At 36.0% G+C, this 18,514-nt stretch overlaps 1 protein-coding gene across 1 annotated transcript; it reads right to left on the bottom strand.

The window, feature by feature from the left end:
- Positions 1-9,953: 9,953 nt before the first annotated feature.
- On the bottom strand, positions 9,954-12,716 carry LOC145036066 (late embryogenesis abundant protein). Its single transcript, XM_078984547.1, has 3 exons — positions 12,099-12,716; positions 11,433-11,618; positions 9,954-10,381 (listed from the first exon to the last, which is right to left on the bottom strand). Exons 1-3 carry the CDS (start codon positions 12,582-12,584, stop codon positions 10,091-10,093), a joined length of 963 nt encoding a protein of 320 aa, XP_078840673.1. The 5' UTR covers positions 12,585-12,716; the 3' UTR covers positions 9,954-10,090.
- Between the last annotated feature and the right edge of the window lie 5,798 nt (positions 12,717-18,514).

Raw genomic sequence — 18,514 nt, 5'->3', positions numbered from 1 at the left:
GATAGTTGATTATTGATATCCGAATCCGTATCCGAAATTTCGGATATCCGAAATTCGGATATCCAAAATTTCAGATACGGATTCGGATATTAAACCGGATATCTGAAATTTATTAGTTTTAAATAAAGAAAATAAACCCTCCAAGAACAAGAACGTTTCTGTGCATTTGTTAGGTATAATAAGACTTCATTTGGTCCGGTTAAATGCAAGTTACCTCATGATACCTGAAGATCTTGAGAAATCAAACTCAAATTACTAAAATCAACATAAAAAAGGTAACATTCATATCATCCTCACTTTGGGTACCAAGTAAAAATGTTAATAATTTGTATTTTTGAATTTCAAATGAAAAAACCCAATGCATTAAAACTATTTTTAATAATTTTTTATACTATATTTCGGATTTCGGATATCCGAATTATCCGAAATTTTCACATTTTAATATCCGTATCTGAATCCGAAAAACCGGATATCCGAATTTCAGATATCCGATTTTTCGGGTATTTTCGGATTTTTCGGATCGGATGTTTGGATGCGGATATTTTTGACCACCCCTACTTAACTCTTTAAGCTCTTCAAGGTTAATTTGCCTCCCACTATCCTCTTGACATATGAGTTCTCTTTCGTGGAAAACCCCTCGCCTTGCAACAAAGACAACATTGTCACTCGATCTGTAGAAGAGATATCTAAAGGATTTATGTGGGTATCCGATGAAAATACAACGCTCACTACGAGGTTCGAGCTTATCGTGAGTCTCTCGTCTTACGAAAGCCTCGCAACCCCAAACCTTGATGTGTGAAAATGAGGGAACATTCCTTATCCACATTTCATGATGTGTTTTGGCAACCTTCTTAGTTGGGACTAGATTAAGGATATGGGTGGGAGTCTCTAAGGCATACCCCCAGAAGGAGATAGGTAACGAAACTCGACTCATCATGGAACGAACCATATCCAACAAGGTTCGGTTGCGCCTCTCAGCCACACCATTAAGTTGCGATGTCCTAGGTGACGTCAATTGTGAAACAATTCCATATTCCTTAAGGTAGTCATGGAACTCGATATTAAGATACTCACCACCTCGATCTGATCGGAGCATCTTTATCTTCCTACCCAACTGATTTTCCACTTCTTGTTTAAACTCCTTGAACTTTTCAAAGGTTTCTGACTTATGCTTGATTAAGCAGATATACCCATATTTGTTATAATGATTGGAAAAAGTCACATAGAAGCGGCTATCATCCATTATGGCAAATCTTAAGGGCCCACACACATCGGTGTGTATGAGATCCAACAAACCCTCACCTCTTTCACAAGTACCAGTGAAAAGTGATTTGATCATCTTTCCAAGCAAACAAGATTCGCATGTATCATCCGACTTTAAGTCAAATGACTCCAACACTCCATCCTTGTGGAGTTGGTATATGCGCTTCTTGTTGACATGTCCAAGACGACAATGCCACAAGCATGCCTTGTCCAAACCATTGGACGAATCACTATGCAATACATTGTTTCCTAAGTTGTCTACAACCATCACAATTTCATATATACCATTACAAGGCAATGCTTCAAAATAAAATTTACCATTATAAAAATCATTAATTGAACCAATTTCATTATTATACGAAAATCTAAAACCTTGTTTATACAAACCATGAAAAGAAATAATGTTTCTCGCCATATCAGACAAGTAGCAACAATTATTCAAATCTAACTCTAACCCATTACTAAGCAATAAAGAATAAACTCCAATCTTGGTGACAGGCGACGCTTTCCTATTCCCCATGATCAGGTTCATCTTTCCGTGCTCCGCATCCCTACATCTTTTTAGACCCTGCAAATCAGAACAAATGTGAAAACCACATATCGTATCAAGGACCCAAGAATTAGCATGTGATGAGTTATTAAAATGAATAGTGTAAATACCTGCGAAGATGGGCTTTATCTTCCCATCCTTAATGTCCTACAAGTATTTCGGTCAGCTTCATTTCCAATGCCCTTTTCATGACAGTAGAAGTACTCTACTTCTTTTGGATTGGAAGAGGGTTAGTGGAAACACCTTTGGTCCCAATAGAAGAGGATTCGTCACGGCACTTTCCCTTGTGGGTCTTAGAAGAAGCCTTCCTTTTCTTCCCTTTCCCATGTCCAATTGCCAAGACTGGGGAATCAACAATAGGAGTAGATACAACAGATTTTCCTTTCAAACTACTTTTAGCAGTTTTGAGAAGGCCTTGAAGCTTTCTTAGAGTGACTTCATCTTTGTTCATATGATAAGTCATTCTGAACTGATCATAACAAGAAGGTAAAGAGTGTAGGATAATGTCGATAGCCAACTGTTCATCAAAATTGACATTCAACTTCAGCAAGCGGTCCACATATCTCTACATCTTCTGCAAGTGGGTCGTGATGGACTCTCCATCCTTCATTTTGGTTGTTATCATGGAGGAAATGATTTCATATCTTTCCTATCAAGCTCTTTGATGGTACCTTTCCATCAAGTCTTAGTGCATCTCGAAAGGATAATAGTCCTCATAGGACTTTTGGAGTCTAGCTGTCATAGTGGCAAGCATGACGCACAACACCTTTGTCACGTCTTTCTCATGAGCCCTATATTCAACAATTTCTTCAGGAGTAGCAGTCGCTTCATCAACCTCCTTTAGCTCTTTATCGAGGATATATTCCTTATCCTCGTAACGAGTGACCATCCGAATGTTTCGAATCCAGTCAATAAAATCTGACCCATCGAAAATCACCCTCCCACATAAGTTCATGAGGGAGAAAGAGCCGGAAGGGTTGGAGCCAGCAGTGTTTGGGGTAGACATCTAAAAAGAAAAGACAACATTTATATTAGATATGAATCCTTAATATAACACCCAAATGAAATATTAAGGCTAGGACAAAACACAATATTTCACAATTCTGAAGAGGGATGGTGTAATCTAATTGCAAAATATTTGAAGGTAGGTAAATGACGATTTACCAATTTCCACCATGAAAAAAGAAATTTAGGATTAAGTTTTAAACGAATTAAAATTCCTAGATTCTTTTGAGATTCATTGAACCTTTCAATGGCATGTTTAAGCCTCTATTATGCCCTTCAAGTTTGTGGTTGGGATACCGAGGATCACAAACAATGTGTGAATAACCATGCAAATGTGCTTGGTACTCTTGATGTCATTTATCACCTAATCAATGTTTCAGTTAACCACACACACTCCATTCATCTATGACAAACATCAAGCTACCCTTTGTCACCCTTTCTAGTCCATGTTAGTGTGTCGGTTAACCACACACACTCCACTAACGACTTGGCAAGGTGCAAAGTGTAATTTCATGGAGTAGCACCAATTTCACATTTTTCCTAAAGTAACTAAGATTGGGAATTTATAAAAACATTTAGTTACCTTTATAATTATCATTATACTTTTTAACAAGTATTAATGTCATATCCTACCCGTTCGGCTAACGACCATCCACCAGTCAAGGAAGCGGTGGGTGAGTGTGGACACCCATTCAATTGCCATTTTATTGGAAATTTCCTTATACCCCCTTATAGACCAGCTTCGTGAATGAGGCCTACTACAGATAAGACTGAATTGTTTTATACATACATATATATATATATATATATATATATATATATATATATATATATATATATATATAAGTATTAATCTTTTAATATTATAATAGTATAAGGGTTCAATTTTAACCTTTTAAAATTCCAGGGTTTAGAATTTAATGTTTCATAAATGAGCCTTTTCAAATTCCAAAACTTGAGGGAGAGTTTTGAAACTCTTCAAAACCTCTTGAGTTTTAGAATTTAATATTTCATAAATGATACTCTTCAAATTCCATAACCCGAGGGAAAGTTTTCAAACTATTCAAAACTCTATTGGATCAATTTGATAGCAATTAAACTAATCATACAATTAACTATATCACAAAATTGACCTAATCTAATTTCACATAGCAAGATGATTCAAATCAAATTCTACAAATAATTAGCATTTCACAAAATCAAGTAATTATCTTAAAATTTGATCCTAATCCAAACAGTTTGTGGTAATGATCCTAATCCAAAGTTGGCCAAAAAATCGAAAATCTACAACCAGGGGATCCTACTCGTCGAGTTCATGGCATGGACTCGACAAGTTCATCACATATGATCCAACTCGTCGAGTTCCATTATGGAACTCGACGAGATCAGTAGTCAGTGGCCAAAAATGATATTTTCCCAGCATTAAAAATCAAACCATTGCATCAATATAACAGAAAACACCATAGGCTCTGATACCACTGTTGGGTTCTGAGCACTATGACATCCCTATGGTGCACATACAACCCTAATGTTTTGGATCTAAGTTTTCTCTAGTTATACATGCAAATTTCATTTTCCAAAGCATGAAGCCTAACTAGCATACACCATTGATAATTGAAATATAAAAACAAGTAAGATGATTACCTCTTTGTTGTAGCTTGTAGAACTTGGCGTTACAAGAGCTTAGCACCTCAAGTGTGATGCCTCAAATGTGTCATAAACACCAAGAAAAATGGAGGACAATGGGAGAGAGCTTGGAGGCACCAAAAATTAGTTATACTCTTCTTAGAATACACTTGTGTCCGATTTTAGGGCTTAGGGGGTTACATATATAATGTAGAATTCCAAGGGTCACATGTAAACCTTAATCCATTCACTTAAACTTTTGATCCAATAACTCATTTAGACTCACACTTCATGGACTCTCACATAACCTTATTCCATCACTCATTAATCATGGATCATTAGCCTAAACGATATGGATCATTAGCCCAAACTATATGTATCACTGATTTACATAATCAGTCCCCATTAATTTAATTAGTCTCTGATCACTAAATTAATTCCAAATTAATTCTTGATCAATAAAAATTAAATAATATGATTTCTCAATTAATATATGATACTTATAATATATTAATAAAGCACAAATAACCTCTTTCTCAAATATACATCCTATCAAATTGCTCTGGTGAAGGTAACCCAAAATGGATCATGCTACTATCGGATCAAGTACATACCAATTATACTTATGAGCTTAGACACCTAATCCAACATAATGTTCCTTCCTCAAGTGCACCCACACTAAGTCTCCATCAAAAAATATCTAAGGCTTCCTGTTGTTATTCAACTTCTACTTGTAATTTGTGTTTACATCTTTAATGCAGTTGCGGATCTTCTCATAAAATTTGATCATCAACTTCAATATTGTTTCAGAATCGTTATGAACTAATTCTTCTTTTGGCAATGGAATTAGATCTAAAGGAAGATATTGATTAACATTGTAGACAATATTGAATGGATAATGCCTAATGGTAAACATATGAGAACGATTGTAAGCGAACTCATCATGCACGAGCTTAACATCCCAATCCTTCCAAGTCCTGCTCACCAATCCTCGCAACAATGTTCCCATAGTTCTATTTATAACCTTTACTTGTCCATCCTTCTGTAGGTGATGCGAAGTACTGAACAATAGCTTCGTTCCAACCTTCCTCAATTATAATTTTCACAAAACAATAACAATTTTCTAATTAAATACAAGAATTGATAATATTTATTAATAATCATATTAGTAATAAATATACAAAATGTGCCAACTTGATAAAGGTGTGACCCTATAGGATCATATGTTATTAGCAATATCATTCAATAATGATTATTGAGCATATAGATCCAACAATTACCATGTACATTAGTATCTTAAATAACAACATGAACCGGTGCTTCATTAATATGAAAATTGACAAGAGTGTTGGCGATGTGTGTGGGGGGGCATCTAAAATGACATGTTCATCATTGACTTGAGCTCTCAATTCATACATCTTCTGTCTATACTGCTTGTTCAGGAGTTATGGGTCAATCCAACGAAAAAAACCCACAATTTTTGTCTTCATTATTGTAGTTCGTGCAACCAATGAACCTCCGAATAGGATTCTTTCGCGTCCATGTCATCCACATTCCAACCGGACCTCCACATCCTCACAGCCTCACGTTACTGTTTGAAGAAGACGACATCAATTTGCCCTAATTTCTCTTCTTCTGCTTATAGGATTACAAATATGGGTGTTGGAAGGCCCGCTTTATGCAAATAAATTCCAAAATAAGACATTAATTATAATGTAAAACACTTTACAAAAATTTAATTCCTAACAAGCAACGGAAATAAAATTTTGTAGCACAATTTCGTAGGTAAATAACTAGGAATTTTACTTCCATAGCAAAGCAACTATGGAATTTTATTCCGTTGAAAAATTCTCTTGCAGATTAACCATGATATTTAGTTTCATAGCAAAATTACAATGGAAATTATGTTCATAAAAAGGTTCGTTGCAACTTTTCAACGAATGGTTTTTCCATAGAAATACCAATAGCAATATACCAACGAATTTCGAGTCGGTAATAGTATATGTAGCCATTCTCATGTTTGCTTTCGAAAATTAATTCCATAGAATAACAACGGAAATACGTTTCATGGCAACATTCCCTGGCAATATCGGATTTTTCTTGTAGTGATTGCTCCCTTTCAAATAAACCATCTCTTCTTAACAAAACAAAACATTGACCAATGGATTCATTGTTTTAGGAAATTTTGATTTTGAGGCGAGTTGCTTAATGGACAATATAAAGATATTACCAAGCTAAATTTTGAATGTTGTTGATAGGCTAAATATAAATTGATTTTAATTTATTCAAATAAGAACAAAGATATATTAAAAAGGTAAAAATAAATGTAACACATGCAAGAAATGAAAACCAAATTGATCATCATCATCCGAGAATAAATAAATAAATAAATAAGGATGATATGTTCAAATTTGGAAAACTATGGACCATTTATGTATTTTGTCTAAAAATAAGAATAAATTACATGAATCGTCCATCATCCAAGTGTTAAAAGGCATGTTTAATCATTAGTTTTAAAAATAAACTAGGATAATCCCTTATGTCGTTAAAAATTGCACACCTAGTCCCTATCAACATAAAATAACTATATTGCATTTTTCAAATTATTTTTCAATTATCTTTTAATATTTAAGATTTGTTTTATTAATAAGAAATATTTTAGTTAAATTTTAGAGGTCCCACCCTTTTATCCATTCAACCTAATAACCATTTCCCACTTTTCCCTCTCTAACCACTCGTGAAGTCGCCAACAACCATGAAACCGTTATCAACCATGAAGTTGTTGACAAACACGAGGCCACCACCGACAAAATCTACTCAACCACCTTCTCCTCTCTAACCCCATCGACGAGCACACATCTCCTTTCTTTCTTTCTTTGTATCGCACAACCATACCTCAACCTCCATAAGAGCAAGTTCATGGTCCTAACAATTGTCGCCACCACTGTCGTCCGTCTACACACCACCCTTCGTCTACGCACCACCATTCATCTGCACTTCGCTCATCGCCCTTTGTCTTCGTACCACTGTCATTGTCTTCGCCCTCACCCTTACCTGGTAGAAAAGGAAAAATGCATCTGCTATTTTCCGCCTCCATCTACGTTCGAAACCCTAGATCCACCTCCATCTCAATTTAAAACCCTAGATCTAAGGTACATCTAGCCGGAATATTATAAGAGGGTTTTGTGTTGAATCAAACTCGTTACAGAGTTTCAACTTGAAAGAAATCGAGTATGCCATTGTTAACCTCGTTGGAAGAAATCGAGTCTACTACCACCTAGAGTGTAGATCTGTGAAAAGGTGGCGATGGTGGCTCCATCTCCGTCTCTCTTGATATAGGTGGTGTTTCTACAAGACCCGGCGGTCGATGGTGGTGGCTTAAGGACCGATGGTAAGAAGAACGAGGGGAGAAAGGGTTGTGTATGGTTTTTCTAAGAGAAAAAGAGGTGATGGCCGATGTTGGTGCGTGGTTGTCTGACGGTGGTGATGATTTTGCTTTAGGGGAAAGAGAGTTTAGAAGGTAAAGGGTTACATAAGGTCGTTAGGGTGGGGTTTTTATTTTATTTTCTATATTGTATCTAATTTTAAGAAAAATAAAATAAACAAAAAAGAGTAAAAATAGCAGAATAGTCATTTCATGTCTCGCAAGGGATGACACATGCAACTTTTAACGACATGAGGGATGTACAGAGTTAATTTTTTAAAATATGGTCTGAATGTGCCTTTTGGCACCTGGACGACAAGGGATGATTCATGTGATTTACTCTAAAAATAAAGATTAAGAAAATATAGTAAATTATATAAATCGCCAATATGGTTTGGTAATTTTGATAGTTTTGTCTTTTTTTTTTCATTATCTATTATTTTTATTTAGATTCGGTGGATTGGATTTGTTTCGGTTTTGACCCTGACCAACTTAAAATGATATCAGTTATATCTATGTCTATAGGAGAAAACTCGACAATTGCATTCGCAGGAGCAATGTAGTTCCTTGTAGATGGCACGAGAGGAGGAAGGGTCAACTAAGAAGGAAGTGAGAAAACTAATTCTTTCAGCGGACATGGCCTAGATAGGAAAGTATGAAGCTAAGGAGATGTTTGTTTTTTGTAAAATAAACATCTTCTGACCACTTATTGTTACGCAACGCAACACACATGCAACACTTTCCATCTCGCAACAATTTGTTTTTTAGAAGACTTATTATTAAAAAAAACATATGTTCCTCATCTGCCCCATATAGCATTGGGTTTGCCTCTTCCTAACCTAAACCTAAAAAACGGGACATTGGAAAAATAAATAGGTCGTTCGTTAAAAAACAACTCACATTGTTCTTCCTTCCTCACCGTTCTTCGCCACTCATAGACCATCGTCATCAATGCTCACAAAGAACCACACCATCATTGTCTCAACCCTTCTCGTCGGCGTCTTCCTCGTGAAATCAACAGTTTTGTTCTGATTTCTGATGTAGATGTGTTATAATCGATTTTATGCTCCTGATTTCCAAAATCGATTTTTTATTTCTGATTAGAAGAAATGGTGTTTCTAAATTGCTGAAATATATAGGCGTTGTTTCAAGGTAGTAATTTAAGAGGGAAACAAGTTCTTAAACGTATTGCATAAAACCTTTCGTAAAATAGTTACGGTTTTAAAATTTTGCATAAAAGAGCCAATAGGAATGAATATATTGCAAGTTCTTGACTGGGATGGATTTGTATACATCTCGTAGTAATTTAATAAGGAAACAAGCTGTGCATTACATGAAATGTTTGAGAGAATATTTTACTATTAATTCATTTAATTTGTAAATAATATCTAATAGTATTAAGTGTTTTTATAGAAAATGTAATGAATTTTATTTCAGTGTTGTAAAACTAGAATTTTTGAAATTTTAGCGTTGAAAAACTATTTTAATTTTGTAAATTAGTTTATTTAATTTTTAGTTTTTTGCAACAGTCTGCAGATGTTAAAAACAAACAAGATTCTTATAGGCTACAGCCATTTGATCCGCCTCTTCTGCTGCAGAAGGTTTCAGAGGTAATCCGCAGACTTCAGAAATTTTCGTTTTGAAAAAACAAACAGCACCTAAATATCAATATAATGGAGAATATAAGAGTATTGTAGAACTTCCTTTACAATGTTTGTGTATGATGCTCAATTTTACTGCCTTTTTCTTTTAGCTTGTTTTTGCCAATATCTTCGTTTGTTGCTTCTGCACGAGCATGATCACTCATGTCCCTTTTATTTACAATCATATTTTCGGTGTTACAGCACGTATATGTCTCCTTTTCCCTTTGTCACACATACAAGTGATATCTCAATTTGTGCACTATCGTTTCACATGCAGGAGCTCATTTGCAAGATATATGCCTCAACCACTTTTTTTTTCCTTTTCACAAACCTACTTTCAATCTTATTGTTGGTATTCATTTCTTTTTCACATTGTTACACAATAAATAAACATAAAAACCACAAAAGAAAGAACATTACCAACAAATTAAACTCGAATTAATTTCTTGCCAAAAAAAAATCTCCACAAATTAAATCTTGCGATTTGTAACCAAATATCTCCGATCCATATAACTTGAACATTTCAATTATGTACTCAATTTCCCTACCAAAACAAAAGGATACAAATATATCCACGAATCAATACTGATAAGTACAAGAATCAGTCAAATTCACATGCTTGCCTAGGTGGTTTCCTCGTAACGTGACTTGGCACAAAACATGTCTATAGAACTTAGGTTTGACTAGTCTCCCCAATATGTAAGCTCTTGACCTCATCACAAACGTTAGATTAACAGGAACTATTACATTCTTGAGGTGTCCAATGGCAGCATTGAAAGGCGACACACCACCATACATCGGCAATTGATTCCCTAAAACTTGTGCTACGATCACTCTTTGGCTCTTTCTTGATTGGTAAAATTTCTTCACCTGTTTCAATCAATCATCAAAACAAATGAACAAACTGGTGAAAAGACTATATTGCCCACTCATGAAAGTCACGTGACAAAGGGATGATGGGGGGTTTCACATTTCATTTTCAATGTGGGGCCCATTAGCTACAGTGTAATAAAACTTAAGGGCCCTAAAATGTCTAGAAAATTGTACCTCTATCTATCACATGAACCAAAACTTGCAACAATCTGCTGCCTTTGGAATGTGACTTCACTTTCTTGAATCTATAATCAATAATAATAATACTACGTACCCCGAAGCATATATTCTTATTAAATACAACAATTGTTGACCACAGGGTGGTGCCCATTACATTTCGATATAATTGAAATGAATGCTTTTGTGCTTTTTATGCAAGATTTATAAATAAATAAAAAAAAAACTACATCACACATAACTTTAGTTTTTTTTTATGTCTACTCTTTATCCTATTTCAACTAGTTTAAAAGATTAAAAGCTTTAAAGTTATGTGACTTACGTCCAAAGTCATCAAGAACCATTAACAAAATTGCATTAATTACAAGTGCCCATACCATCAAGATTCTTGTTAAGGGTAAAAGCTTAGGTTGTAGTGAAAGTCCAATCGTATAGAAGAATCAAGAATGTACAACTAAAGTTACACAAATAACAAGTTCACACTGCATGCACACATGATTCTAGTGTTGGGAAAATGTTGTATAGTTCAAGTTGTAGTAATCATGAACATGACATCATGCCACGAAGGCATATAACAAATATAGTATACAAGAAGCCGATCAGATTTGTTGAAAAAAAGCATGTAGTTGGCTCTTTTAAACTAATCTTTAAAGGAAATATGAAAATGTGCAAATATAATATTCTCAAAGTTCTAATCTTTAAACTTTTCCTTTTTATGACTTTTAAAGCCTTTATAACCTTTAAGATGGTAGATCAAACCTGAATCTAAAGTGTTGGATAAAACTTAGTGGATGATGATATAACCCATAAATTTTTTTTAAATAAAAAGAAAAGTAAATATAAGGATAATCCATTGATGAATCGAACTTACATGGCCGGAAGCAAGCTTGAGTTGATAATAATGGATTTCGAGAGGAGTAACGGTGACATGGACGCCAAAGAAAGTCGCCGGATTCCGGTAAAAGATCCTGACCGTTGAATTCAAAGTTAACATATCCGTTGGTACTCCGGTCGCATCCATCCCAGATTGTACATTAAAGTTGTCAAACACAATGCTCTGCACAACATAAAAGAAAAGCACCCAAATTATTAATGACAAGTCCTTCATATTTAAATTCTGATTAAAGCTGCAACTGTTGACAGAAAGTAACGAGTGAAATTGAAGAGTTAAATCACTGAGTTAACTCAGATGTTAAGAATCCTACGTGCGACTCAACTCAAATTTGACATAATTCAAGTATTCAACCCTTTCTCTACATGTAACTTGTAAATGAAGAACTTTGTTAACCCGGAATTCTACCAAATGGGAACCTTTTTTTACCATTTTTGACAACGTAAAAGATAACCCGTAACTAAAGTCAACAAAGACTCGTTAAAATGATTTCTTTTGAAGCGTTATCATATTACAGCTCCTCAACCGAGTTGACTCAATAGGTATAGTAACCTAAGAAACGCACTCAAACGATTCAACTTCAAAATGTTAAAAACAACGCTCTGTGAAGTATGACGTGTAGTTCGAGGAGATCAAAATTCGCACCTTAACGAAAATCTTGGGTTTGTAGGGAACGCTAGCAGCCCATAAAATCAAAGAGAAGATCGTAAACAAGACGACGAATGACAACAGGAACCAAACGATGTAAAACCTCAGAGGAATCCCACCAGTTTTTTCATCGTCATCATCCTCCTCCTCCTCCTCCAAATCACCATTCTCAATCCTCTTCCATGGAGAGAGAGCTCTGCCACCGTTGCCATGGTGGTGGGCCCTTACGACGGCGTTCTTGAGGGAGGCGGAAAACGTTCTGGAAGTGGAAGATTCACGGGAATGGTGAATGGGAGAACAGTGGTAGTGTGCGGGGTGACCCGGAGACCCGAATGGGCTGGACCCGTATGACATCTTGTCGTTGCCATCGTGGTTGGATGGGCTCTGGACGTAGTAGAGCGGCCGGCGAGGTGATCGCGGCGGCGATAGAGCTTCAACACTGGTCAAATCAGAGTCAGATTTCACATGCATTGTGGCACCCATAGATCAAATTATGACATAGAAAATCGATTAGAAGACAAAGGTTTTGTTTGAAATAAACGAGACACGGCTTCCCTCTCGAATGGTTTTCTTAAAGCTCGTGCCAACGTTTTTCGGGATGAAAATGGGGTTCGTGTTTTGTTTTCTACTATTCTTTATAAGCCCATCGATTTTAGTTTAATACTAATATTTAATATTTATCTTTATGTTTTTATAAGCAAAAATATATTGTTGTATTTGACAAATATTTAGAGCGTAAACTTATTATTTGCAACTTTAAAAACTAAATCAAAGTCTTGTAATAATGTTATCATTTCTCCAACAACATTTATTTTTCAAATGGAACACTATCCATCTATTTAAGTTATTTATTCTTTATCTTTAATTCGTTGATACACCTGCCTAGTATATTGTGGTTCATTTCCTTTGTATTTATATCATTGTTGGTTGCATAATAAATTACTTGGGACTTTACAAATTGTAATATGGTTTCAGAATGGGGTTGGGATTGACGAAACTATGCACAAACCTACCAATGTCAGATGCATGTAAATTATACAATAACATATCCAAATTAAGGAGAACGGTCACAAACTCGAACAAATGGAGAATTTCCTCTTTGCCTAGAACAATATTAGGTTCGTTAATGGAAACATCAACAGAATAAGGACACGAGAAGCATTCATGGAAAATGATGCGACACGGTGATAAAGGGATGATCACCATGTTTGCGACATGCAAACATATGCTAGGGTCCGCAGTAGTAATAGTAGTCAATATAGTTCGGGTACACGTTATTGGACATCCAACATAATAAGTCAAATATCCATTGTGCCGGTCATAACCCGATGTTGAATACACATGAGGACATGAGAATGGATGTTGCATATTTTGTCTTTTTAACCAACCCCATTAGAAAATATATACCAAGTACTATAAAAAGTTTTGACTTAACCTACGAGTAATGATTTATATATCATTTTCTACAAATAATTTGTATGGAATTTGTTACATAAATCTATAAAAACAACAAAATAAGAAATTGACGAGGTATGTGTTAACACAGTGTCTTTAAAATGAGTTTGTCTGCAATCAACGTTTGTTTCTCAAGATGCAATTCCTAACCTAGCAAAGTCAGATATTACCTTGGAATAAAATCCTGAAAGAGCATCATTCTAACAAAATAATATTTTATTAGAATAAAATTCTGAAAGAGCATCATTCTAACAAATAATATTCTGACAGAATAAAATCGGTAAAAAACTGAAATTGAATTAATTAAAAAATTCAGATTTTTTTTTTTAAAATTAGGAGAATTAATCATCCCTAAAAATCCGAAAATTTCCTTTTATAAATGTAGTTAATTGTCCAAAATACCCTTTTACTTAAAATTGTGTGATTATATGCTACATGTTACCCCATTGTAATATCATACACCCTCAAATCATGTTCATTGATTAATTTCATCCATTGGTCCAGATTTGTGCATTCTGGCACACAATACTTAGTAAAAACAAAATAACCTAAGCCTATATATATATATATATATATATATATATATATATATATATATCAAATGAATATGTTGGTACGGTATTACCATGGTATTTCAATTTTTGTACCATTATTGTACCAATATTAATCAATTGGTATGGTACTACCAACCAAACATGTTGGTTACCAAATATATTGGCTACCAAGTTTCTTGGTTCGGTTGGTAACATGTTGGTTGATTTTTCATGGTACAATTTTGCCAACCCTAACTAAAAATATAGGCGTTGTAATCTGATTTGTTTAATGGTTTATCAGTGAAATTCGGATCTCAAGACACATTAAATTTAAAGGTTTTAAATATAATATAACTAAATCTAATATTTTAAATACTTTATAATATTATTAACTTTCAGATTGACACATGAATTTATTATCTATATTCAGGATGCAGTTTTGTTTACTAGTGATAACGTCATACTCACTTCGAATCTTGATAAAAGTATTGCAACAAGTCCACCAACTAAGTGGAAATCCTTTAAAAAAGTGTTTACACATAAAGAATTAAAGCACAACTTGGAAGATGTTTATAATGTTGATAATCTAGAAACAATATCCTCAACCAAAAAATCAATAACATCAATGACAGATCGTACTTATGGAGAAGGTAAGTCAAAACTGTTAATTCCAAAGAAAGAAAAATAATATATGATTTTCATGATTTTATATGAGTGGTTAGGTGATTTGAGTATTGTTGATTTCATATTATGTTTACATACTCTTTGGTTTTTGGGTTTGGTTTTTGATTACTTTGTTTCATAGTATTCGTTTTTTGGGTTAGAGTTTTGATCATTTAAATACATTTTGGGTTTTATGAAATGTTAAATTATTCGTCTATTTTCCTTTTGGGTTTATACTCATGAATTTATAATTTTAATCATTTTTTACTCTATTATTCCGTTTGAATGTGAATTTGTCAGCATTGTTACAATGTTATTCATTACAACGTCAATATAAATATTAACAAATTAAATTTTTTTATGAAATTATAAACTTTTATAAATCTTCTAACCATTCTAAAACAATTATTTATAGTTCTTTGTGAATTTATTGATAAATTTATTAGTAAACATCTACCATTGAAATATTATTATTTTTTAGATATTAATGATATCCACAATTTTAGATATTTAAATAATAAAACTCATTACAATGATGCTTGAGATAGGCGAATAACTAAGATGTTTACTTTTTTTTTTTGGAAATGGAACTTCCCTAACTGAAACAGCTTTCGCGCACTGTCACATCCGGATTCCCAAGTATATTATTCTAATATTTTATTTTTGGAATTTGTGAAGGAACTCGGCGAGTTGATGCTTAGACTCGCCAAGTAGGGTCATGGATTATCATCCGGGTTCGCGTCTGGACTCGGCGAGTCCACACTGTTTAATGAACCCCTAATCCCCCAGGTTTGGAGCCTATTTAAGGGCACTCATAGTCCCCCATTGCGGCTACCAGTCCCTTGAGAGAACCCTAAGTGAGCTAAATCGCTTGGGAGGAAGGAGAAGCCATATTTGATCTTTCTATCTTTGGTTTAGCAAGAAGAAGGTGATCAAGAGCAAGAGGAGACTGGAGGAGGTGTGATTCTAGTGGTTTCAGATTCCAGAGACTTCAACTTAAGGTATTTATTCGGACCTTCTTCAGTTTTGGTATTGATTCTTAGAGTTAGGTTTTTCTAACCTCTTTTGAGGATGGTTATGTCGAGCAATTGGTCCCTTCTCGAGTTTATGCTTTGGATCTGGACTCAAAGAGGTCCAGAGACCTTAACCCTTGGAGATTTATGAATTATCTTGGGAGTCATGAGCTTAGAATGTCATTTTTGGGGCTAAATCACCAAGTGAAACCATCTAGATGATATATGAGTGTCAAGGTCTGGACTTTACGTGATTATTATGCTTGGGAAGGCCAAATATATGGATTAGAGAAACAGATTTGACCTCGGGAGGTCAATGGAGTTTGTGCATGGCATGTACTCGCCGAGTTGTTCTTGAGACTCGGCAAGTTGAGTCGGGGTGGCCCCGCGATTCATACCTGGGGACTCGTCGAGTAAAGGGAGGGACTCGACGTGTTAAATGGGACTAAAGAGTTAGTAGACACATGTGGACTCACAGAGTAGCCCAAGTGCACTCGACGAGTCGGGTCAAAGTTTGACCATTGACTTTGGTTGACTTTTAGGGTTTGGTCAACAATGAGGGCCTTGGAGCCAAAGGAGGGGTAAAATGGTCTTTTACCCTTCAGAGGGTGCCTAGAGAGGGTTGAGTCTAGTTCTGAGAGTTATATTTATGAGAGTATTACTTTATGTGTTTAGGTGGAGGCTAGATCATATTTCTACCGAGTCAGTGATTTACCGGGACATCTAAGGTGAGTTTTCTCACTATACTTTACCTTCAGTGGTAATTAGAGTTATGTGACAGAGTTATCGTATGCTATTATGTGATGTGTTGTACTGCATTATTTCTATGTGGTTTATATCATGTGTGTATCAGAGTATATCAGAGTTAGAAGCGAAAGGTTCACAGAGTTAGGACTATAGGGTCCATAGAGTTAGGCCCCACGGGCCCACAGAGTTATAGCTTCGAGTGGCTAGTATGTGTTATGTATGATATTTTGGGGAACTCACTAAGCTTTATGATTACAGTGTTATGTGTTATGTGTTTCAGGTACCAGTGATGATCGCGAGAAGGCGCCGACATGATTCGTACAAATGCATGGATTTTTATGCATTTTGATCTTGGGAAATATTTTGTGAAACAAAGTTATGATACAATGGGATTTTGTTGATAAATGTGTTTGGAAAAATGTGTTTAAAAATGTGAAAATTTGTTTTAAATTTTACGGTGTTACAATTTGGTATTAGAGCCTTGGTTTGAGGGATTCGGATGCATCTTCGAGCGTATCTGAACTCAAACTGGGGATTTGAGGAAATATTTGATAATAAAGTAATTATTTAAAAAAAAAGGATTAAAAAGAGTTTTGAAACAAACTAAGCAGAGTCGTGTGTACGATCAGCCAGCGCCCGAACGGTGATTTCCCAAAATACCCTTACAATAAGTTTTAAAAGAACTGTTATGCTATTCTATATGAATTATATTATGCATGCTAGATTAAGAATAGGTATTCTTATTAGGACTAGAGTGGCCTGATATATGATGCCTTAGTCTAGGGATTTTGCTATTAGGAATGCTTGAGAGTGTTGAGATAACAGCAAGGAGCTTATGATAGATTTGCTAGTGAGTGGCACATGATTAGAGAGAATAGCGTACTTGGGATTTGGGGCTCTGGGAGGAGGACTTGGTGTGAATGCTGAGTCGGTGTGGCCGATAGTATTGGGCCCGTACTATCGAAGGCACCGGGTCAGTGCGCAACCCAAGTAAGAATCCTTAGGGTACCAAGGATCAAGTAGGGTTGGGATATCGAGTGTGTGTACGTCCAAGAAAATTACTGATATCTTGTGTTGTATTTCAGAGAGGCCTCATGGTAGGGACACGTCACAGACCAGGGACCAGTGGAGGGGGTGTGAGCGACGAGGAGCTCCGCCAGATGATTCATGATGAGGTGGCTGCTGCCATACGCGACGAGATTCCAGAGATGTTTGGGTTTATTAAGACCACCCTGATAGAGACATTCAATGAGAGATACGCTGCTCTTTCTGAGGCTGTTGTTGCTGCGGCCACTGCATCTGTAGCTACGGCTAGACCCCAGGGTGGTGATGCGTTGCTGTTCCGGGAGTTCAACAACACAAAACCACCGGAGTTTGATGGGACCCAGGACCCGATTGCGGCGATGAGGTGGATATCAGACATAGAGGGATGTTTCTTTAATTGCTCGTCTCCTGAGCATTTGAGGGTCCAGTTCGCGTTGAACCAGCTTCGCTTGGGACCGAAGGATTGGTGGAAGTTTGTGACGGCGCATTATTCGCCTGCTGAGCTTGCTGTAGTGACTTGGGAAAGGTTCACTGCTATGTTCCGAGATGAGTACACTCCCCAGGTGGAAAGGGAGCGTTTGGCCCAGGAGTTTTTGACCCTCAAGCTGGGTACTGATTATGTTACAGTGATTACGAGGAAGTTCCATGAGTGGGCGATGTTTTGCCCAAAGCACGTGTCCTCCGAGCAGGCACGTATGAGCCGCTACCTGAGCATTTTGAGGAGGGATATATGGGAGTTCGTGGCGAACTTGATGTATCGGACATTTGCTGAGCTTCAGGTAAATGCCCGGAAGAGGGAGATAAAGCTGGAGACCCAGGCTAGGGAGGAGGCTGAGTCTCAGGTGAGGGATCGGCGACCGGCACAGTCTCAGCCAGAATCGAAGCGGGTTAAGCCCGCTGATTCACGATCTGGGATTCAGAAGGGCCGCACTTGTGGCAAGTGCGACAAGAGCCACGA

This window comes from Lactuca saligna, chromosome 3, assembly GCF_052625555.1.
Source record: "Lactuca saligna cultivar CGN05327 chromosome 3, ASM5262555v1, whole genome shotgun sequence".
In the NCBI taxonomy this organism is placed as follows: domain Eukaryota; kingdom Viridiplantae; phylum Streptophyta; class Magnoliopsida; order Asterales; family Asteraceae; genus Lactuca; species Lactuca saligna.
This window is presented reverse-complemented; position numbering and strand designations above follow the sequence as displayed.

Bases quoted from the DNA above. Each gene is read 5' to 3' on its own strand.
- LOC145036066 (XM_078984547.1), bottom strand. From the start codon at position 12,584: ATGGGTGCCACAATGCATGTGAAATCTGACTCTGATTTGACCAGTGTT. The intron at 11,619-12,098 runs GTGCGAATTTTG...TATGTTGTGCAG, and splicing joins AACCCAAGATTTTCGTTAAG to AGCATTGTGTTTGACAACTT. The intron at 10,382-11,432 runs GTAAGTTCGATT...TGATTGAAACAG, and splicing joins TCAAGCTTGCTTCCGGCCAT to GTGAAGAAATTTTACCAATC.